Genomic DNA, 24,351 nt, shown 5'->3' with positions numbered 1-24,351 from the left:
CAGGGTAAAAATGCATGCTCCTGGTTTTGGAGGAGGCAATGGACCTATAGCTAAGGAAGGGCAAGGAGGGGCATGGAGCTTCTCAAAAAGGAAGCAGATGCAGAGGATGATGAAAAGCTGGGAGCCCTTCCTATCTCTAGACTTGTGCAAAGGAGGATTCTGGGAGCTGTAATCGGCCATGATGGGGACAGGTGGGAGGGGCCTTGCCTGTCAGCTTCATAGAGGAGACCCCAGTCACATGACAGATGGAACATGGTCTTTCCAAGGGCTGTTCAGACTGAGACAATATCTGCCACCAGGAAGAGCTAAGACAGAAGTCACTGTGCCAGCCACAGGCAGACACTGTGGGACCCCAGGGTCATAATGGGCTCCCCTGGACAGACAGACACTGGTAGACAAGTGTGGTGGCTGGGGGCTGGGTACACAGAGCGAGGCCAGCTCAGGGAAGGGTTGGGGGAGGGGATCAAAAAGGAGACAAGGATGGACAGGTAATTCAGTGGGGGAGGTGCTGAGGGAAACACGTACTCTGCAGACTTCCAGAAATGTCCGGGGTGCGACAGGCGGCGGTTTCGCTTTGGCAGTTTCTCTAGCATGTCCATGAGCTTGGTGAAGGTGGGACGCTCTTCCTGCTCAAAGGCCCAGCAGAAGAGTAGTATGTCCTAGAAGAAACCAGTGAGCCATGACTGGATCTAAGTGGTGACTCTCCTGAGTCTTTGTCTAAGTCTCGGCACCTGGGCATTGCTCTGGGTCAGCCATTTGTCCGTCCACCTGGTCCACTTCACCTTTCTACATTAACCACCCTCCCACCCACTGACCAATCTACCCACTCATAAACATAGCTATCTCACTCACCCATCTATCCATCCACTCAACCACCAGCCACAACCCATCTGCTCGCTCATGTTCACAGCCATCACACCCACTCATCCATCCATCAGTCTATCCATCCATCCATCCATCCATCCATCCATCCATCCACTAACCACCACTTACCCATTCATCTACCTGTCCATAAACCCACCTATCCATCATCCATCCATCCATCTATCCATCCACCCACCCATCCACACACCCATCCATCCATCCATCCATCCATCCATCCTCCATCAAATCCATCCACTCATCCATTCACTAACCACCATCCACCTATCCATTCACATACACAGCCACCCCTACATCCATCTACCCATCCACTCATCCACATACCCATCTGTCCATCCATCTATCCTCCATCAATCCATCCATTCATCCATTCACTAACCACTATCCACCTATTCATTCATACACATAGCCACCCCTACCATCCATCTACCCATCCATCCATGCATCCACTCACTAGCCACCATCTACCTATCCATTCATGTAGACAGCCATCCCACCCAATCACCCATCAGTCTGTCCATCATCTAGCCATACATCTATCAACTCATCCATTCATCCTTCTTCTAGTATTCATTATCTATGCATTCATCCATTCAAAAGCATGCAGCTATCCATCAACTCATTCATTCATCCTTCTAGCATTCACCATCTATTCATCAATTACCCACTCACACTAGCATCCATTCATAAACATCCATCCATCCATCAACTCATTCATTCATCCTTTTTCTAGCATCCATTATCTATTCATCCATCACCCATCCATACCATAATCCATTCACAACATACACTCATCCATCCATATGAATTCACCTATACTCGTTCATCATCCATCCCTCCATTCATTCACATATAAGTTATCTACTCTCTCATCTCTCTGTCTACTTTCCACTCACCTATTCATCCATTCAACATCCCACCCACCCACTCATACATCTATCTGTCCACAAAGCATGAATCTGCATAATCATTCCTTTATGATGAAGATGAGACCATGGCTCACTGGTCTTTTCCCTTATTTATCTTCATCGATCATCTATCTATCCACCCATTCACCATATCCCCTGGCTCTCTCTCTCTCCCATCTTCTCATCTACCTCATGAGTCCCTTTAGTAAGCTAGGGAGGCTCCACGCTAGAAGGCCTAAGACATGTCAAGACCTATAGTAGCTGCAGGGAGTTTCTTGGCATTTTTCTTGAAAGCAAAGAATAGAAGGAATCCTGAGTCGCTAGCTACATCCCACTAGATTAGTGGGTGTCCTTCAAAGATACAGAGGAGAAAAGCTAATTTCCACCATCTCCTTGCTCAGCAAGAGAAACCTGGACATAGGTGGCCCTGATGAACACCAGGGGTAATTACTGTTTCCTTGACTTATTGGTCAGGGTTCTCCCCATGTGTCTAAGAGGAAGATTACTCGCTTACAACCAGGCTCTTTGGTTTCTGTCTAGCATTCTTTGAGTTAGATAATAGTTTCATACTGTTATTAGATGCAAGGAAAAATGAGTGCTAATATTGTTTGTGATATTTTAATGAATATTGTTTTAAAAAGTAACAGACCAGGTGGTACTCTTTGGTTTTATCTGAAGCAGCAATCCATCGCTAAGAGGGTAAACAAGTGTTATTGCACCCCTAATGGCAGGCACCTTGAATTGCAGGCATAGTGCTGAGAATTTGCCCTTTAAGCTCCAAACTCAGGACCAAGAGATCCCAGTACTGTGTCGGCCTCTCTCCTTGTCCCCAGACCCTGCCTCTCATAGGACTTACCGAGATTTCTTTTCCCATGCCAATCTGGCTGAGGTTGGGTTTCATTCCCGTGCCCATCTGCCAAATTATTGCCTCTGCTGGTTGGGTCTTGAATGGCCACTCCCTGGCGTGGAGCTCATACCAGATGGTGCTGTCAGACAGTAGATACGGTTAGTGAGGCATTGCTGTGGTGTGCCATTTGTGACTCTGGAGCCCCTTTCTTCACCCACTGCACCAACAGGGGTGGCATCTTAGCTGGCCATTTCCCTCTGCAGTTTCTTCTCAAGAGGTTGGCAATTTGTTTAAAACCCTCTTGAAGTTAGACATTAGGCTTGTCATTTTAGAATACCTGTTTTGATGCCAGAATGGATGCAAATTATACCTGGATAATTTAACACAGTGCAGTGGCCACTCACAATTTAAATTCTATACTTGAAAAAAAAAACTATCTTTGAATACTTTATTCATGAGGTTGTTCTCAACCATCTTATATGTAACACTGAAAAAACTGGAAACAGTATAACATATCAGAGGTACTCAGCAGATGTATGTGTGATGGTAAGTAACTCTTCTAAATGACACAGCATCATACTGCCTGGAGAATATTTACATGCAAGACATTTCACTGGTATGAAAATTTCTCAATAGATCACTCTAAGTGTAAGAAATTGGATGAGGAATATATAGGGGGTCTTTTAAATCACTATGTATATGCATGGATCTGGGAGGATCGTGAAAGTCAGCACCATGCCCATGAGGAGTGGTGGGAAGGGAGCTTTTACTTTTATACCTGTGCACTGTAAAGATGAATCGTAGTGTGGGATGGCAGAAAGAGACGTAAAACAACTGGCTGTGATTCAGACTGGCCTAAGTCTATGCAAGTGGGATGATGCTGTGTTAACCTTGCCCTGCTCTCTGTGCCCATGGAAGGGTGTCTCTGCGGAACACAGTGCTAAAATTGCTCTGCTGCATCTTTGCTATGCGGCATGTCCCATAAGTCACAGCAATGCAATAAGGGGAGAAAGGACGCTGACAGAGAGCTTGGCTGTGGTCGGGATGATATGTAAATGAGGTGCCATCAGTGGTGAGCATGGTAGTAGATGAGCTCAGAGAAGCTGGCATGTCACTAGCATGCCACTGTGGCCAACAATTTTCATTTCCTGAGAAGCAAGCAGACCTCTCACCTCAGGAAACATTTCAATAATCCCAGGAAGTGATGTTTCTTCCCCCAACCCCCCACTCTCCAAGGGGACTCCTGGGCCTTTCTTTAAGGAACACAAAGCACTTTGGCATTCTCTTGACTGATCAAGGACTGTGTTAACTCAAGTCTTCATGGGCAACTTTATTCTATTTAAACTTTTGTTTTATTTTTTAATTAAGAGGGTGTGGGGTTATAGGCACATGACTGTGAGTACCTGTGGAGGCCAGAAGAGGGCATCGGAGATTCTGGAGTTACAGTTGTGAGCTGCCGGGGTGCTAGGAACCAACTTTAGATTTTTGCGAGGGCAAAGATGTTCGTAATCACGTAGCCCCAGATGGCCTAAAACTTGCTGAATCACCTCCCTAGTCCCTAAGTGTACTGCCCAAACATGGCTGAACGAGGACAGCAGCAACAGGCTATGTTAAAATTGGGAAAACTCAGAGAAGGACTCAACCCAATACAAAGAAATACAGCTACTGAGGATGCTGAGGGCGGGAGAGACAATCTTCCCCAGGGAAGAGCACGCCAATTGGTTGTCCAATACCAAATGATCAGCCCTGAAAACATACATACAAGTAACACTACACAGGCCGAGTGGGTTATAGTTAAGAATAGGCATGTACATACATGTGCATGCCACAATACATGTATGCAATGACGATTAATGGGAAAAGAGATGACGACTTTGAAAAAGAACTAGGTGGGAGAAATGAAGGTCAAAGGAAAAATTATGTAATTGTACTATCCCAAAAATTAAAATAAAGTTAAAAATAAATAATAAATGAAAAAAATACCTTCTGGATTTTATTTTCTCTGGTGCTGGGGATGGGACCCGGTGCCTCCTATGTGATGAGTGTACCCCTTCAATCAGTGGCTTCAGTGTGGGAACATGAAGGTCAGCTTGACACAGTCTTTGGAGGAAGGCGAGGTTGGCCTGGTTTTGAGTTGCTGGGACAGAATCCAGGGCCTTGCACATCCTAAGCAAGCACTTCCCAATGAGCCTCATGCCTAATGTTCAGTGCATCTTTTTTACTCTGCTGCTTTGATTGGCTGATGACTTGCTGGCCCTGGTGGACTATCCCCTGCTTAGGTTAGCTAACTCCCATACACAGGAAGGGACTGACCAGGGAGCAAGCCTTTTACAATAAACCAGATGTCTCAGACATCTCTTTGACCTGTTGTTGACACTCAAGGTCCATGTCCCAGTCCCACATCCAGAGCCCAAGAAATGACTTCAGATCACTGATGGTTTTCTATCTTTTTCTTTCTTGTGTACATGTGGTGATGTGGGTGTATATATGTACGCGTGCCTGTTCTTATGTACTTGTATGCACAAGCATGTGGATGCCAGAGGTTTCTCTCAGTGTCAGTCCTTAAGATGTTCATCTTGTTTAATTGAGACAAGGTCTCTCTATATGTGACCCTGGCTGGACTCAAACTTACTATGTAGACTAGACTGACTTTGAACTTATAGAAATCTGCCTACTTCTATCTCCCGAGTACTGGAATTAAAGGTATGTACTGCCACATGCTGCTTCTACTTTGTTCTTTAGACAGAGTCTCTCACTGGCCTGGAACTCATCAGCTCATCTAGCTTGGCCAGGAGGCTCCAGGGATCTGTGTGTCTAGGCCTTCCTGGTGTTGGGATCATAGGCCTGCACTACCATTCTCTGCTTTTTAGGTGAGTTCAGGGAACCGAACTTAGTTAGGTCCTCACATTTGCATGGTACACATGCAGGACTGAGCCATCTCTCCAGTTCCTACATCGGTTTTTATTAAGCTTCCTCTGCAGCAGACAGAGCGGAACCTTGAGTGTGACTTGCTCCCAGGTCTGTGGGCTGCTCGGTTCAAAGCCCCAGCCAGAGAATGAGCGTGCTTCTGGCCTGAGTCCCAGTCCTGCCACCAGCTGCCACATAGTAGGTCACAATCATCTGACCTTGCTTTTTACACCAGTCAATCCAGGGCAGAGTGGTTCCAACTTGGGAAGGTGTTTGTGAAGACCACGGGCTACCATACACATGAAAAGCTGGACACAGTGCTCAGAACACTTCTACCAGCTTCTCTGTGCTCTAAATCATTCCTGAACATGAGGTTCCCTGGCAACGGGATGCTCCTAATTGGCTGGAGTCCGAGAGCAAGGGATCCTTTGCAATCCAACAGTGTCACCAATAAAAGGCTCATTAAAACTTCCTTCCTAACCTAACTTTTAAGAGGAAAATTCACTTTAAAGAAAAAAAAACAGTTATAGTTGAAAACTCCAGTGGGAAACCAATTACTGACTCTAGTACATTTTGTTAATTACATTTTTTTTTCTTTTGCTAAATTCACAGTAAAAATATACCAACTTAATTACAGCAATTTGGTTCCAGATAATGAGATCTAACTAGATAAAGATCTGGGCATTAACTAGTTAGAGCAAGTGATGGCTTCACAAGGGGCTCAAAGGGGGAGCTCTGGGGATTGAGATCTTCTTAAAATGCACAGTTGGGGATGAGGGTGAGGGCGCGGTGGGGTGCTTTTCTACAGGAGACTGACTGCCTTTCTAATGCACTTTAGGGATGACAGGTCTAATTGCACAAACCTAAAAGCTTGCAGCTCCCCCCCTCCCCAGTGTTCCCAGCGCTGTCTCCCAACTCTCCAAATCCATCCATAAATAAGGGCTATTTTAGGGGTGGGCCCGGTGTGGTTATTTAAGGGACTTGGTACAGCTATTTCCTGGTTACTTCTTCTCATCTGGTGGTGGTGGTATGTATGTGTTTGTCTCTGTGTGTATGTGCGTGTGTTATGTCCTTATGTGTGTATGTAAATATACTTGTGATTATAAACACACATGTGCAAGTTTGTATAAATATATGGAGGTCAGGTGTCACGTTGGATATCTCGCCTCAATTTCTCTCCACCATATTGTTTGAGGCACGATCTCTCACTAGGCTTAGAGTCACCAAATTAGCTAGGATGGCTAGCCATTGAGCTCCAGGGACCCATCTGTGTCTGCCTCCCCAGCGCCCAGCCACGCAGTTGTTTAATATAATCACTAAAGTTAGAAACTCAGGTCCTCATGATTGTGTGACCATCAGTGACTGAACCACCTCCCTAGAGAGGTCAAAGCCACTCGGAAACATAGTATTTGCCTAGCATGTGCAAGGCCCTGGCTCCCATCCCCAGCACTTTGAAAAGGAGAAAACAAACAAGTTCCAAAACTCCTTCCTAACTGAAAATGGCAGCGAAGACATTTCCTGTCCCTGAAGGCCATCTGCACTTAGTGGCTTGCCTACAAGGAGCCACTAGAAGGAGAGAGCACTTTTCAATTAACTATAGTTGCTCTCCTATTCAGGAAACTTGAGAATGCTTCTGAACTCTGAGAAAGGTGCAAGGTGACAGACACATGAATTTCCCTCGTCTCCATCATTATTCAAAGTACTCACACGTCAGAGTATCCTATTGCATGTAAAAACATCATTCAAAAAAGGAAACTTGAATCTGGTAAGGGTGATGCTGTATAATTCCTCAGGCTTAAGCTCATTGCAACAAGGCCCTTTGTTGGCATGTTGGGCACATGCTTGGGCAGCCTCCTCTTAGCAGATTGGAGTGCTTACCACAGTTGAGTGTGCACGAGCAGCCATCTTGGAATTGGCTCATTGGCAAATTGATGCACAAACATTGCAACAATGTAACAATGAATTGGTACACAATGAACAAATAGATGGATGGATGAATGAATAAATGAACTAATGAGTGAATGAATAGGGTGATTTGTCATGGCCTAATAATCCATTTGAAACTAGACAGATGTGCTACAGTCATTCTTTCCGCTCTGAAGCTCACTCAGAAATCTTGTCACCTTGTCCTTGCTAACATGTGCCCTGACTCTTCCAAAGGTGTCACTAGGCAGTGGTGCTACCCACACTGTGGAGGTCAAAGGCCCACTTACCCAAGTGCAAAGACATCTGAGTGCTTGGAGAATGGGAGCTTGTCCTCTTCTGTGTCAGGGGACAGCTGGCGAATGATCTCTGGGGCTAGGTGGCACAGCCAGCCATTCTGGATCCGCAGCTTGTCATCCCGCCTGGAGAAGCGTAGCCAAGATGAAGTTTGTTTTGTAGAACTGATCCCAAGTCCCAGAAACACCTCAGTCACTTTTCTACCTTCCTCCAAGGGCATCTTCTGACCCTCCAGTGAGCCTGAGACACAGGGTGAGGATACATAGAGGCCAGTCCAAGCCACCCCCAGCTCATAGCCTCTGGGCCTTCTTGCTCATCTTCGCTCAACATTGTCCATTCTTGTTCCCACATGTTGCACTCAGAAGTCTAAGGTTACCTCTGGAACAGTGGTTCTCAACCTTCCTAATGCTGTGACCCTTTCAACAGTTCCTCATGTTGTGGTGACCCCCAACCACAATATTATTTTTTTTGAAACTTTATAACTATAATGTTGCTACTGTTACAAATTGTAAAGTAAATCTCTGTGTTTTCTGGTAGTCTTAGGTGATCCCTGTGAAAGGAGTTGTACAACTCTCAAAGGAGGACACACCCCACAAGCTGAGAACTGCTCTAGGGGAGCTATGCAAAAACCTCACAGATTAAAACCTCAAGTCTCCCAAATAGCACATTCTAGCAGATTCCTGGCACCTGACCTGCAATTGTGAACAAAACCAACAAGACATGAGTCCTTGCAAGTGGTCAGGAAAAGAGTCAATGAATGAATGAAACAGGAAAAAAAGGCCACATAGTGGTGAACACTTCACAAAGAATCACAAGAGAACATGTGTGCAAACCTGGGATGAATCCTAGCTAAGTACTATGGGGTAAAGGATCCAGCCATGTGAACAAAAATGTTAGCCAGAAGGGAAAGCGAAGTCAAAGACCCAGGGAAGTACTCAGAGGAGAGTTCTGGAAACCAGCGGATGCCAGTGCATAGGGAGACAACATGCAATCAATGTTTGAACTGTTTTTAGGCGGCACAGTCTCCCCTCATCCCCCCCCCCTCATTATAAACAACAGTGCAGTGAACATCTGTGGGTCAATGCTGTGACTGTCCCTCTGTATGTTTGTCACTGTCCCTGAGATAAGTACCTAGAGGAGGAGGCAGGCCAGGTTGCTCCAATGCCTTGCACGTCTTTAGCAGATCTGAGCTTTCCACTGGGGATAAATGACTGAGTGGGCCTGGCATAAAGTCTTCAATGACCAAAGATGACTAGAGAAGGGGCTGTTGGCCAAGGGACATGAGCAAGAGACAGGATGGATCTGGACAGAGACTGAGAGCAGGAAGGCCCACAGTTTCCATGGCTGTTTCTCTGGGGCTCAGGGGCTGGCTGCATTCTACTGCTCTCACAGGTGGGCTTCCAAGCTATACGAGGTGGGATGTGCTGGGCCCTCCAGGGCACTCAGTCAAAGCCACCGTCACGATCTCCCCCATGTCTGGACCTCTTCAAGAGTGGTGTTTTTCTGCCTACTCTCTCAAATGTGGCAGCCACCAATCTCTCTCTCTCTCTCTCTCTCTCTCTCTCTCTCTCTCTCTCTCTGTGTGTGTGTGTGTGTGTATGTGTGTGTATGTGCTTTTGACACATGGCTGGAGGGCTTGAGTCTGGTTTCCTTCTACTGTGTGGGTCCTGAGGATTGAACTTGAGTCTTGAACTTGAGGCTTGGTGATAATCATATTTATTTGCTGGGCCATCTCACTAGCCCCAAGGGGTGAGCTATTAATTTAATTCCACCTTAAATTCTTAATTTTATTTTAATGTGTAACACACACACAATGCTCACATGGTGGTCAGAGGACAACTTGCAGGAATCAGTTCTTTCTTTCTAGCGTGTTAGTCTTGGGGATCAAACTCAGGTCACCTGGCTTGATACAAACACTTCTACGCACAGAACATCTCACAAACCCTGATTCCACTTTAATTAAAGTTGACTCTTCACAGCTATACCTGTCTGGCTAGCAGCCCAGATCTAGATAATGATTTACTAAAACCAATTTTAAAAAAAAAATAAAACAACTTAAATATATTTTAATAAGTGACTTTTAGCACAGCCATAAATAGAAACTAGTATTTTTCCAATACACATTAAAATGAAGCTAGAAAGTGCTCGTTCGTTCTCTCCTTAAAATCTGCTCAATGCCTACCCTCTCAGAAACCCTGGGCATAGAGAAGAAACCTCTTAATGAGGTAGCAGGAGTCTGGGGTTTCAGGGTTGAACCCACATTTGCTTGTTGGCTGGGGCAGGGGATGGCTAGGAACATTTCAGACATGCAGCTCTCTAAGTTATTTTTCTTCTCAGAGGGTACACAGTAGATCCATCTGGATAATAAGCTATTGAGAGATCCCTAGTCAGCGGCTAAAAGAAGGAGACTAAGCTAGGGGTATCACTGAGCTTCAGCTGGCTTTTGTGTGTGAACCAGGGCTCTGTTTGGGGTACCTCTATACCAGCACAGGGGCCACTCATCCACTGCTTGTATCCCTGCACCAGTCAGATGCAGTCAGATGGCCAACGTGAAATCTATTCTAACTCAGGGCTTCTCATCCTCAGTGTGCTACATTACTGCAGATACTTCTCTTTCAGGTGGGGCTCTTCTATGCATTGTACCATGTTTCATTGAGACCCCTGGTCTCCACACAGTAGTTTCTAGTAGCAGCCCCCAACCCCACACGCACAGCCTAAGTATAGCAATGAGGAATGTCTTCAATTCCATGAGCAAAAGAATACCTCCCACTGAAAGAATAGCTCCCACATGCCTGCCTGGATGCTGCCATGTTCCCACTTTGATGATAATAGACTGAACCTCTGAACCTGTAAGCCAGCCCCAATTAAATGTTGTCCTTTATAAGAGTAGCTTTTGTCATGGTGTCTGTTCACATCAGTAAAACCCTAACTAAGACAGCCATTTAACACACATTAGAGAATGATCCACATTCCAGTGTCAAGAATTTCTCCTCTATTTCAAAGAACATGATAGTATGTGTCTCCTGCTAGTACACAGGGCCCAGACCCTCCACCAAACCCTGGGGTTGGTAGAGTTGAATGACATCTTTCTTCTAGAACCAAGAATACCTACTAGCATATAAGGACTTAGCAACACATTTGGGGTTTATTAGCTGTGAGGCCTGAGGCAGACTCTCGTCTCTATTTTCCCATGTGCCAAGTGGGCACATTCATTTATATTTCAGGTAACTATGGCAATATCAGAATGTCTAGTTTAGGGCTCTGTCAGCCACCAGGGCTATGTGACTACTGGGTAGAAATGATTACATACTACATCCCTCACACAAATATATCCATTGATCTGGAGGACTCAGGAATGGGATTGAGATTACAGTCCAAAGTAAGAATGTCTAAGGCAGAAGAGGGAACTTAAAATGAGTTAGACAACCATCCCCAGGCATGTCCAGGACTACAGAAGTTGGTAGACTGTGGACCCCTGGGACAGGAGAGGGTGTGGCAGGCATATAAATGGAGCTGGCATAGGCACATGCCTGAGAGAGGGTTAGGAGCCAGGATTAGTACATACACCCCAGGGTGTCCTGTTCCCATGGCAACTGGCCCACCAATGACAAACCCAAATCATCTTCATTATGGTTATTATTATGATTAATAACAGGCTGTGTGTGGCTGGCATGGCAGGGCTGGCATCTTAAATGACACTTTCTCTTGAGGGTGGCAGAGCAGCTGTTTTGCAGAGATCTGTATGGTTACCTCTTTGCTTCCAGTCCAGACAGGTCTCCATGTACTGAGACCTACTGTGTGCCATGTTACCTGTCAGACTCACCATGCTTGTAGGCTCAACCCCTGAGGGATACTCTCTTGACTAACCAGGTAAGAACACAGGGCTCATCTTGGCTAAGCCACCTGCCTAGGTGCCATCGTGATGAGTGGCTGCCGTATGCGACATTTGTGTGGTCACTGCTGAGACTAGACCCCTCCCTGCAGCTCTCTGGGGTGTCCTGGGAGACAGCACCCTGAGGAGGCAGACCCCAGTCAGTCCCTCACATCCTGGAATGTAGGTCTGGAGTACTGTTGCTACTCTACATGAAGTCCTGATCCTCCCACTCTACCCGTTCCACAGGCTCAGGACATTGGGCACATATTCAATGAATGCAAGTCCCTGTCTGTCATCTATCTTGTGGTGTTATGGACTCTGATGGTCCCTCAGATTCTCATGCTAAAGTCTAGACTCTCAATGTGATTGTCACTAAAGGCAGGGCTTGTCGGCTCATTAATTTATATGACATAAAAGCAGAAAGAAGTACTACTAGGGAAATAGAAGGGGCCAGAAAGAATGGAGACTCATAGAGAGGGGCATAGGCAGCTAAATATGAGAGAAGTACACGATACAAAGACGTGTGAATGTCACAGTGAAACCTATCATTTTGTACAATGAATGGATGCCAGTAATTTACTCTTTGTGCTATGTATTTACTTTTTAAACGTTTGAAATGTATTTCTTAATTTATTTGTGGGTGGCGGGAGGTGGAGGGTGTGTGTGTGTGTGTGTGTGCATGTGTGTGTGTGTGTGTGTGTAGGTCAGAGGACAAGTGTGGGAGTTGGTTCTCTGCTTCCACCATACGGATCCCAGGGACTCAACTCAGGTAATTAGGATTGGCCTTTACCTGCCTAGCCATCTTACTAGTGTGTGCACATATATACACATACTACTGTATGCCATATATATTTATATGTATGTGTAATACATATATAATTTATACATATGTAATATATATTATATATATATGATACAGCTTGAGCATAGGAGACCTCAAAGCCTGCCCCCACAGTGACATACTTCCTCCAACAAGACTACATCTCCTCCAACAAAGCTACATCTCCCACTCCCTACGGGCCAAGCACTCAAACACATGAGCCTATGGGGGCCATATCTCTTCAAACCACCACATAGGGACTGTGGTATTGCTGCGACAGGCCTGACCATGCTGTTTGTTGGAGGAATGTGGAGGACTTTGGACTAAGAAAGGAGTCAGGCACTTTAAGCAGGGCTAATGAACTCTCCTAGTGGGAGCAAGAAAGACAACGCTGAGGGCAATTTGAACTGTGGAGGCCCAACTCACGAAGTTCCAGAGGGGAAGAATATTAGCAAGTGGTCTGGAGATTGTTATTGTGATGTTTTGGCAAAGAATGTGGCTGCATTTAGTCCTTGTCCTAAAAAAAAATCTGCCTGAGGCTAAATTGAAGAGTTTTAGATTAATGGTCTTGGGAGATCTAGTAGGTCTAAAAGGAAAAGGAGCGAGCTGGACAAAGAGAAATACAAAGGGACAACTAGAAGAGAAAGGAATACCAGGAAGTGTAATAGAGCCGAGTCCTATGCTTGAGGAGATAAAATGTTTAAAGAAAGACCTGCTTCGAAATGAAATGAAGGGAGTGGTGGCCTCAGGGAGAAACCCTACATCTGGTACCAACTTCTGTCCTGGTCAAGGTTGCTATTGCTGTGATGAAACACCAGGATCAAAAACTTGGCGAGGAAAAGGCTTATTTGGCTTGCACTTCCAAGTCATGGTTCATCATCAAAGAGAGTAAGGAGGGGAACTAAACAGGGCAGGAACCTGGAGGCAGGAGCTGATGCAGAGGCCATGGAGGGATGCTGCTTACTGGCTTGCTCCCCATGGCTTGCTTAGCCTGCTTTTTTATAGAACCCAGGACCACCAGCACAGGGATAGCTCCACTTACAATGGGCTGGGCCCTCTCCCAATCAATCACTAAGAAAATGCCCTATAGGCTTGCCTACAGCCTAATCTTAAGGAGACATTTTCTCAGTTGAGGTTCTCTCCTCTCTGCTGACTCTAGATTGTGCCAAGTTGACACAAAACTAGCCAGCCCAGAAACAAAGGCTGAACATGAGAGTTTTGTCTATTTCTCTGCTCCTTCCTTCTCTTCTCTGAGCTCCCCTCCATCTATTTGGCAGGACATAGTGGCCATCTATAAACCTGGAACGTAACTCTGCAGAAACAGTCAGCCAGACTTTGATCTTGAAGCCTGAGAAATGGGAGAAAATATTACCTGTGTACTTCATCATCACCATATTGCTACCTTGCTAGAGTAACCCCAGTTGATAAGTGCCCCACAAAGCTCTCAATGGCCATGTGCTGCTCGGCTAAACAGAGACACAGATTTAGGAATTTAGGCCTCAGTCTTGCTGTTGCTCACAGTTCCGACTCTTCTTAGTTCAGCTCCCATCACTCATCCCCAGGCTGCTGGGTAGGGCTCCAAATGTTCCATGTTCAATAGTGTCTCCTATCGTCACCAGCTTGCTCCTATTTGGCATTGTTCCTGAGACTCCACTACCTCTCCTGACACTAGATGGACATGTGCTGACACCCAGGGTGGGATGGAGATGAAGGGATGGCCATTGTCTGGACAAGGCAAGAAGACTTCTTGTCTTTAACTTGGCCAGATTTCTTCTCTGGTTGGTCCCCACTGGGTCTCTAGGAGGAGTGGAAGGAAAGAGTGCCCACGTCTCCCACTTCCTCTTCCCCAGCTCTGCAGTATGGTCTCTAACAGAGCAGAAGGAAGAATATAGTCAGAAACTCGTATCCCCGCCTTCCACAGTGAGGTGGGCAGGCAGATGTAGATAGGTGTTACATTGTAACTGTGAAGTGGTCCCCAAAGCCTCACTGTTACATTGTAACTGTCAAGTGGGTCCTAAAGGCTCACTGTTACATTGTAACTGTGAAGTGGTCCCCAAAGGCTCACTGTTACATTGTAACTGTGAAGTGGTCCCCAAAGGCTCACTGTTACATTGTAACTGTCAAGTGGGTCCCAAAGACTCACAGTGGAGGCTTGATCCCCAGCCAGTGGGACTATTTTGGGAGGTTCACCTAGACAGAATCTCACTGAAGGAAGTGAGTCACAGGGTGCTGTGAGTCTCTGAGGGAGTCATCCCCAGCTACTTCCTGTCTCTCATTCCCACTTCCTGTCAGCCATGGTCCTCTTCCACCTGGGCTTTGCCTCCATGATGCCTGCCCAAGAGCATGGGACCAAGCAACCATGCTGAATCCAAGAATCTGGGAGCCTTCATGCATCCTTCTTCCCTTAAGCCATTTGTGACAGGTATTCTGTTCACAGTGAGTAACAGGTCACCAGGAGGGATGGAGCTAATGTTTTCATCAACTCCAAAATCTAGTTGAAGAAAACACTTATCCAGTCTCCATTCATCCCATATAAATACTTGAGTCCATAGTGATATCACCAATTGTGTCCCTGACTCCAGGGTCCTGGCACACTAAAGTCAGTGTGATTCTCTTAGCAAGCTAGGGACTTTGGTATTGCTATGGGGACAGAGGGAGAAAGGAGCCATACCTGCTCCTTCATGGACACACTCTCTCATTGTGTCTCCTGATCTGTCTGCTCGCTCCTACATATCTTAATGCCATAGACAGTTCTAGAACCTGGAACATCCCATTTGTGTGTGTGTGTGTGTGTGTGTGTGTGTGTGTTTGTGTGTGACATCTGAACACAGAAACCAAGGCTGCTTGTTGTATGTTAGTACACCATCAGAAATGGCTTATGTCATGTTCTGTTAAATTTCCAAGCACTCTGACTCAAATTCAAAGGTAGCTCACAGCAGAGATAAAGTCCTTTGGGAAAACAGGAGGATGCCCCTCAGAGAATTGTGGCTCTCCGGAATGGCAGAAAGTTAAACACCATGAGAAAAATCACAACACTGTCTCCCCACGGAGAGAGGTCATTCATTAGATGGTGCAGGGACTTAAGATGTATGCATGCACAGCGCGTGTGTACACAGCACACACTCCAAATTAAAATCTGAGAGGGCAGACCTTTTGAGTTATAGGCTGTTTATTTGGGGATCAAGCTGTTTCTCGCATGGTTGACTCAATGTGGCTGGCTCCGGGGTGAGTGGCCTCTGAGAGTTAATTACTTAAAGATGGTTAATCATTCCCTGGATGATCCTGGGGAGGTATATGCAAATGCATGCTAATTACAACACAGCAGGACAGCTATTTGCCTGGTGTCTGATGCTACTCAGGGTCCTGTGCTGGATGCTTGTCCTGTATTCTCCTGTTTCATCTTTACAAGGATGCTATGAGGGAGGCATTTTCAAATACACGAGGAAAACTCAAATTCAGAGACTGCTTATCTTGGCCACAGCCACAGTGAAGAACTGCTGGAACCCCATCTGGCAAGAGCGGTCTGTCTTAAAACCATCACCCTTAGCTGTCTTTGGTTGATGGGCTAAAATTAATTCCTAAGATAGCTTGGAGCTCAGGGCTTGGCTGACCCCATCCTAGAAAAGCCAAACCCCACCCCCCCAGGCAAAGAGGAAAGCCCTCCAGCCCAGGTCAAGAGTTTGTGAGATTTAGGGAACTTGTGGCACACTCTTAAAAGTGCTACTTTCAGGACAAACAAGCAAGGCTCATGGAATCAGGAGAATGACTTTGGTGACCCTTACTGGCATGGAAGCCTTGCCACAACTTTCAACAACCATAAGCTCAACCCTCAATCCAAGTCACTCAAGACATTTGGGTGTGCTCCCATCCTGTGATACTCATTTATTAAGAACCCATCTGTCACCTGTCACCTCTTACCTGCCAGCCTGCAGCACCCCGGAAATGCTGAAGAGCCCGAAGTCTGTGATGACCACTTTGCCATTGTCATAGAAGACGTTCTTTGACTTGAGGTCCTTGTGAAGGATTCCCTTGGCATGTAGGTAGCCCATGCCCTGTAAGAGATGAGGAGACAAGAACTCATTGAGACAACCCCAGAACTTCCTTGTCATCCTCATTTGCAACCTCAAGGATGGCAGAGTGTAGGGTCTACCCATGGAGCTTGGGGGGCAGAGTACATGTGAGCCACAGCCCACCATCATCCCCAAAGCCCCACAAAGCTGTCTCTGGAGCTAATCTGCTTCCTGTAGAATAAAGGAGGGAAAAGTGTCCCGGGAGGAAAGAGTAGGGACACCAGAAATGATGAGGACATCAGAGAAAGGAGTCCCATCAGCCATTTCCCCTCAATTCCTTTTTAAAGGGCCCTTGCTCCCTCTGTTACTCAGAACACAGTGGTGACAAATGACCTGAGACACTCAGGAGACTTTTCGAGATCCCACATCTGGAACACAGAGGGAGAACTGTGGATGGTCTAGCTCAAGTGAAAACAATTGATTGTTTTGGCTTATTTTTGCCTTGGAGAGCAGTTCCCACATGGATGTTTTTACAGCCCACTCCTAAAACTTCTGGTGGGGACTGAGAACCTGAGTCTAACCCGCCAAGAAGGCAGCTTTTGGGAGACTCAGGATGGCTTATCTAACTGACTTCATCCAAAGCCACATCTAGCAACTTGATGCTTCCCCAGCTGTAAGAGACAAGATTCCAGGACTCTGGTATAACTGTTGCTAATGGTAATGGTCTGACTCTGAAAGGTTCCCCCTCAGGTACTTGTTTTGAATGCTTGGTGGCTGCTTTAAAAGGTTCTTGGGAGGTGGAGTCTACTGGAGGAAACAGGGTCACTTGGAGCAGGTCTCTGAGGGAATGTTATCCCTGACCATTTCCTGTTTTACTTTCTGCCTTCTGAAGTACTGTGACATGAACCATCTCTGTCCCATAATGACAGGAGTGTCATTATGAACTGGGCTGTTATTCCCCCATCTTTCTCATGACAGTGATCTAAACCATAAGCCAAAAATGAGCCTCCCTTGGTGCCCCTATCAGAGTAACCCTGAAGGAATGGATCCACTATCCAAGAGAACTGAGGGGCTTGCCTATACCCACAGGCCTTTCTCTGTACCCAGGTGTCATGGTTATGAGATGCCAGTCAGAAAACATATCTGGGACAGTATTCCTAAGGACTGTATTTTCACAGATTCTTTGAACACACCATCTTGTGTTTTTCAGACTAAATCTAATGTCTGATTCTGAGGTCCAGACTGGTGGTTTAACGCAGACCCTGGGTCTTATGATCCTTGAAGGAAAGGCAAGAGGGGGGCTGAATTTTCTAATTCCAGGTAGGGGGTCCGAAACTCACAGTACCTTCACAATCTCTTGTGCGATCTGCCTGGTTTTGTTGACATCTAAGACAATCTTGGCGTCCCTCACCACGGAGTAGAGTGTCCGTCCCTTACAGAGGCTGCAAGGTAAAAAGAACAAGATCATTAGGGGAAATGATCATTAGTGGTGAGAAAGATGGCCCATATCAGTCATCAGAAGTCACGAAGAGCTGAGCCGATGTGCCATCATGATGCCCATGTGACATTCAGAGGCCTTGCACTGAACCCCAGAGCTGATTCTAGGGTGACAATCTGCAAAGATGTCTTTGTAGATTCTTTAAGAATGCCAGGTGTTTCCTGCCTTGTAGATGCCTGCAAGATCCAGCTGGGTCTAGAAGTGCCCAGGGTGGTTTGAATAAGAATGGCCTCTCATGTATTTGAATAGCTACTAGAAAGTAGAACTCTTTGAAAACATTAGAAGGATTAGGGGTGTGGCCTTGTGGGAGGAAGTGTGTCACTGGAAGTCTGCTTTAAGGTTTCAGAAGCCCGTGGCAGGTCCAGCTTCACCCATCCTTCTCTGCCTATGGATCAGAATGTAGCCATCAGCTCTCAGATGCCATTCCAGTGTCTACATACATACCACATGCATCCCTCCATGATGATAACAGACTATGAAACTCTAAGCCAGCCTCCAGTTAAATGCTTTTTCTTGTAATAGTTGCTTTGGTCATGGTATCTCTTTACAGCAAGAGAACAGTGACTAAGGCTTACTCCCCCCCCCCCATGTGTATGTGTGTGTGTGTGTACATGCAGTGCATGCATGTTCATGTGTATGTAGGCAGGGGCACGTGTGTCTACAGGTGCACATGTACTTGTGTGCGCACGCATATCAAGGCCAGACAACAACGTTTGCTGTCATTTCTCAGGTGCCAACCACTGTGGGTTTTTTGAGATAGTATCTAAGTAAGTTTGGGCTCACCACGTAGGCTTGGATGGCCAGTTGTTGAGTCCTAGGGAATCCATCCATTTCTGCCTCCCTAGTGCTGAGATGTGTGTGTTTCTTTACATGGGTTCCAAGAGATTAAAATCAGACCTTCAGGCCTATAAGGCCAGCACTGACACAAATAGGTCACATCTCTAGCCCTCCTCACCCTTTTGGAGATAGACTGTCACTATACAGCTCAGGCTGGCCTCGAATTTATGATCCTCCTGCCTCGGCTTCCCAGCTGCTGAGATTACAGGCCCATGTCTCCATGCCTGGTTCACATCTCAAGAGAAAACTGTCACACACCGATAACTTTAGGTCTCTCACACTACTCAGACTTCACTGTCTGCCATGTGTCCCTGCTGGGAGGCCCTGTGTGGGGAGAGGAGCAGTAAAACTGTGGCTGCTTAACTGTGATGCTGAGCATCATCAGCAAATGGCACATTCAGTCTTTTCGTGGGGAGGCATGTCTGTAGGAACAATTGGGCACCGGGGCTAGACGGAGGGCATGCAACCCATCTGGAGCCTCATTGAGTTTGTTTCAGGGACTGATAGTTTAGGATGAATGATGGTGGGAGAGGAAATTGTGTGGCAGCGGCAGCAACTTTTCACTGTGCAGCTTGTCTGTTCCTTCTTCTCACCCTGACTCCTGACATACACAGAACAGGTGCCACAAGGAGCCACCAAAGGAATGAGTGAATGAATAAACAGAAGAGTGAGATCTGTTGCCAGTAAAGCCTCCAGAAGTATGGAAGTCATTATTATGATAATTAATTTTCCATCTCTAAAAAATTAACAGCTTGAATGCATTTCTTTTAATTTACAGCTTTATTGCTCAAGTGCTCTGGGCATGACGTTTCCTCCTCTGGTGTTAGTTCTGTTCTCACTGCACACTGGACCTGGCTGGGATTGTTTGCATGCCTCAGGTAGAAGTGAGAGTGTTGGTAGCAGAGAGAATCCCAGTTCAGATCCCAGTCCTGCATCTTGCTTCCTGTAAAGCCTTGGGTTGTGTTACCCCAGTGCCTCTGGGCTGTAGCTTCTGACTTCCTGTAAAGCCTTGGGTTGTGTTACCCCAGTGCCTCTGGGCTGTAGCTTCTGACTTCCTGGAAAGCCTTGGGTTGTGTTACCCCAGTGCCTCATCTGTCAGAGCAAACCTGCTTTGTAGATTAATAGGACTGGATGAGATAGAGTCCCGCCTGGTGTCTGCCATCTGAAGGGAAGTCTAGCCCACTGGTTAGGGGTCAAGAGTCAGACTCTATGGGATTAGGCTTCTGATCTGTCGCATGATGGCTGCATAACCCTGGGTACTTCTGACAGGTAAGTTGGCTTTTGCATCATAAAGTGGGGTGCGGCACTTCCTGCACCACCAGATCTCAGGTGTGTAGAAATATAGGCACTGTTCCCTGCGCAACACACAGTAGGTCCTCAAGGCCTTTATGATTACACATATGTGTAATAGGAGAAATGACATGTTTATCTGTGTATCCCTTCTGCCCTATTTCTCTACCCTGTCCATCTGTCTTGTCTGTCCATCCATCCATTCATCCATCCACTCACCACCCCGTAGGCTCCCTAGAGCCATGATCTTTGGCGAGGACTTGTTTCTTCACCTGCCCGGGGTGAGGTTACAAGAGCAGCTGACTCACAGGCTGGCTGAGTCACCTGTTCAAGGTCGTCCAGCGCATGAGCACGAAGTGGTCTAAGATGACTCAAGGCTGCCCCCTCTTTGCGGGCACCATGGTAAGTTTGCTGAGCCTCTGCAGCAGAGGTGGAGGAACGGCTGGCTAAGCAGCCAATTTGGCTCTGTTGACATTTAAGTATCAGAGATGGAAGACCGTGGGTGGATTCCCTCCCCTGGATACCTCATTCTTGAGCGGCCACCTACACTCATTATAGACCAGAGCCCTCCCTCCTGCATACAGAAGAGTGAATAATTGCACCAGGCTCCAAGACTCCCAGCATCTACGGCTCAGGATGACCGTGTGAAGTCCCCACCTCTGTTTATATTCCTTCTTGGCTACCACTGACGGGGGCTGCTATGCTAAGTTATCTGGGGATGCTAGTCAGAGTGGACACTGGTGCAGCCATGATTTGGCTCATCTATGAATGCCAAATATGCAGATAGCCCATAGCCAACAGTTTCTCCCCTGGAAACATGCCCAGCAGACATGCACACCCACATTTACCCTCAAATACAAACTACAACATAATAAAAATTCTAACAGTTTTCATGTCATGAGAATCTTGGTTTCTTTAAAAAAAAAACAAAAAACAAAACAGAGATATTATGGGAATATGTTTTTGTAGGGTGTGGGGCTGCTTTGGATTGTCCACAGCAGCTGACTGATTTGTCTCGTGCTCTAGCAGGGGCGTGGTTTTGCCAGCTACAAATAGTTTTTGTGATTGTGTGACTGGTAGGTTGCTGTTGGTTGTGGTTTGTTAAATAGTCACACACAAAGAAGAAACAAGAAAAGAAATTAGATACCCTGATGGGGAAGATCAAACTTGCCCCAAGGAACTTGACGCCTCTAATCAGCAGGAAGTAGTCTAATGATAATGGCCCCCCTTTCCCCTCTATCTCTTTCTCTCCTACCTAGTGTTAGGGGTTTGAATGGGTGGAAGAAGAGGGGTGGAGAAGGGTGGAAGAAAGAAGAACCCACAAAGTAGCCCAAGTCTGGCTAAACTTCTACCATCGTCCAGCCTGGAAGCAATCTATAAGAGCCTAAATAACTGTAGACTCTAGTTCCTATGCTGATATCCCGGATCCGTAGTGTGATGGCCAGGTGAGGTGTGAACCTACAGAGATGGTGAGGAGGAGCCTTAGAATTCATTCAGTGACTTTACACTATGCAAGGACACAGTGTGAAGATGGCAGTCTGCAATGTGTGAGTCCTTGCCAAAGCTGCCATGAGCTGGCCTTTTGGTCTCAGACTTCAGACTCCAGACAGACGATGAAGTTTCTTTTCTTTATAAGCTGCCTGGTCCACTGTACTTTATTACAGCAGCAGGAGCTAAGACACAACCCGTGTGCATCCACAGAAACTGGGGACATGACGACTGAGCCGCACGACCACACACAGTCACACGGCTGGGTAAAGTGGACAGAACACTCGGACAGCAGGCAGCGGGGTGAAGCTCACAGTATGGAAGGAGCCTCATGAGACTGTTGGAAGAGTTCACTACTGGCCTGTGTGCTGGAAGCCGGAAGAGCAGTGACGGTTTCTGTGTGTTTATGTGTTTCTCTGAGTGTGTTTGTCTGTCTGTGTGTCTCTGTATCTGTCTGTCTCTCTGTATATACCTGTGTGTATGTCAGAAGAGCTGCTTTGGAAGGAAGAACATCAGGGACTATGCTGGGCTATGCTGAATACTTATATCTGGGAGCTGAGAACACAGATAGCCACCATGTTCTGTCCTGATGAGAAGGGCAATTTGCCTGTGGGCCTTCATTCGATAAAAAACAAAACCAAACAAAAAGAACCTTAAAAAGAATGTGAGAGGACCTGGGGAGGTGGCTAAGGAGGTAAAGTGCTTGCCTTTGTAAACACATGGACTTGAGTTTGATCCGCAGAACACACACTTGTAATCCCAGCACAACAGAGACTGAGCCAGACAGGATCCTGAGCTTGTTGGCCAGATAGGCCTAGTCTAATGGGTAGGCCCAAGCCAATGAGAGCCCTTGTCTCAAACCAAAACAACAACAACACAAACAAACAAGAAACAACAACAAACAAGGTGGAAAGCTCCTGCCAATGTTGACTTCTGGGGATGGCTGAGGGGAGAAAATCCAGTCAGCTCAAATGTCTATGGAACCTGCTAACTCTGAGCCTGGCATGAGGCTGACTATGGGATTCTTACAGTCACTTCTGGAATAGTGAGGAGGTGAGGATGGGAGAGAGGTGTGTGTTTACATACTTGGGATCAGTGTGACTTCCATGAATCCTGCGAGGTCTATCTGTGTTATCTTTCCATTTTACAGGACCAGATCTCAGGATCTGGGAGATCCAGGGTGGGAAGGACAAACCTACCCACAGAGCCAACATGCACACAAACTTCTCCCAGCTTTTCTCTGAAAGGCCATGCAGCTGGAGAGCAAAAGATACAAAGTAGCCCCGGATCTCTACTGTTATTTACAGCCAGCTTCATGACGTCAAGAGGTGAGGGTTCACACATGCAGAGGGTTTTATATGCAGCCAGCATCTGTGCCAGGAGGCAGGTCGACCTTTTCATGGTGTTTCGAAGACTCCAAGATACACATTCATAGTTAGCATCTCAGAGAGGAGGACGTGCATTACCTTGCAGTAAGTCACAGGGCAGAGCCCCACGGGTGCTGTCTGTCTCTCTTGGTAGCACATAAACAAACAGCGCATGTGCCCATAGAGGGCATGGTCTCTACTCCAAAGATGAGGAAGCCAAGTGGCAAAAAGGAATTGTGGTCATTGTCACTCGGGAGGGAGACCCAGGCTTCACGCAGGTCAGACAAGTACCCGATGACTGAGGTACATTTCTAGATCTCACCTTTGGGGGCTTTTTATTCTGAGGTAGGGTGCCCCTAAGTTGCTCAGGCTGCCCCTGAGCTCCTTCTGTAGCCCAGGAACCTTCCTGCCTCAGCCCCTTAAGTAGCCGAGATTATATAGCCTTTGGCCACCAGGTCCAGTCGAGATGATCCTTTTCAATTAGAAAGTTTAAACTTGCATTTATTTACTGTCTACAATAGATTCTGATGAATATAAACATTGTGGAATGATTAATTCAAGATTATTAGCATATGCAGTACCTTAAATACTAATCTTAGGCTAATAATAAACATAGTGATGATCATACACACACACACAAACACACATGTATACATATATATATATGTATGTATGTATGTATCAGCCAGTTACCATGACAACAATGGATAGCTTGAACTTAATTCTAAGAAATTTTATGTTGTTAGACCAACTTCTCTCCAGGTCCCTCACCCATCCCTGGTCTCTGGCCACCTCACATCACTTTGCTTTTCTAAGAGTTTGAATTTTTCCCTTCTTTGCTTCAGTGTAGAGATCTAATTTACGCATGCTAGGTAAGCTCTCTGCCACTGAGCTACATCCTCAGCCTGTGGATTTTGAGAGAGTGTCTCTCTGCATAGCCTAGGTTAGCCTGGGACTCCAGATCCTCCTGCCCCAGCCTCCCAAGTGCTGTGATTACAGATGTGAACCCCCACACTTGGTTGAGCATGGCTTTTGAAGGCTTTCCTGTAAAACATAATTCATCTTCTGTGTCTGTCTCCTTCCCTGTGCATAGCATCTGCAGGCTCACTGGTGGATTGTGAATGCGTCTCCTCTTTAAATGGCTGAAGAGCATCCTGTGTGCTCACCAGAAGACTCAGGCTAGCTCCCTGTTGTTCTAGTTTTGTTTCTGCAGCCGTGGCTCCCTGACGAAAAGCAATGTAGGGGAGGGAGGGCTTATCTTGCTTACAATTCCAAGTCAGAGCTTATCACTGAGGATGGTCAAGGAGGGAACAGGTTATGTCATGTCTACTATCAGGAGTGGAGAGAGGAGAATTTTTCTCTCTCTCTCCCTCCCTCCCTCTCTCCCTCCCTCCCTCCCTCTC

General features: G+C 46.4%; 1 protein-coding gene across 2 annotated transcripts in view; it reads right to left on the bottom strand.

Moving 5' to 3' along the window:
* The window catches only part of Ksr2 (kinase suppressor of ras 2), a 369,325-nt gene that overhangs the window by 8,398 nt on the left and 336,576 nt on the right, over positions 1-24,351 (bottom strand). For both annotated transcript variants that reach the window (XM_031337631.1, XM_031337630.1), the window contains exons 15-19: positions 17,814-17,910; positions 16,377-16,510; positions 7,758-7,889; positions 2,647-2,776; positions 526-659 (exon numbers count right to left, since the gene is read on the bottom strand). In XM_031337631.1, coding sequence (XP_031193491.1) covers positions 526-659; positions 2,647-2,776; positions 7,758-7,889; positions 16,377-16,510; positions 17,814-17,910 — 627 coding nt within the window. The remainder of the gene's footprint in view (positions 1-525; positions 660-2,646; positions 2,777-7,757; positions 7,890-16,376; positions 16,511-17,813; positions 17,911-24,351) is intronic.

Source organism: Mastomys coucha, unplaced genomic scaffold (assembly GCF_008632895.1).
Source record: "Mastomys coucha isolate ucsf_1 unplaced genomic scaffold, UCSF_Mcou_1 pScaffold22, whole genome shotgun sequence".
In the NCBI taxonomy this organism is placed as follows: Eukaryota; Metazoa; Chordata; class Mammalia; order Rodentia; family Muridae; genus Mastomys; species Mastomys coucha.
This window is presented reverse-complemented; position numbering and strand designations above follow the sequence as displayed.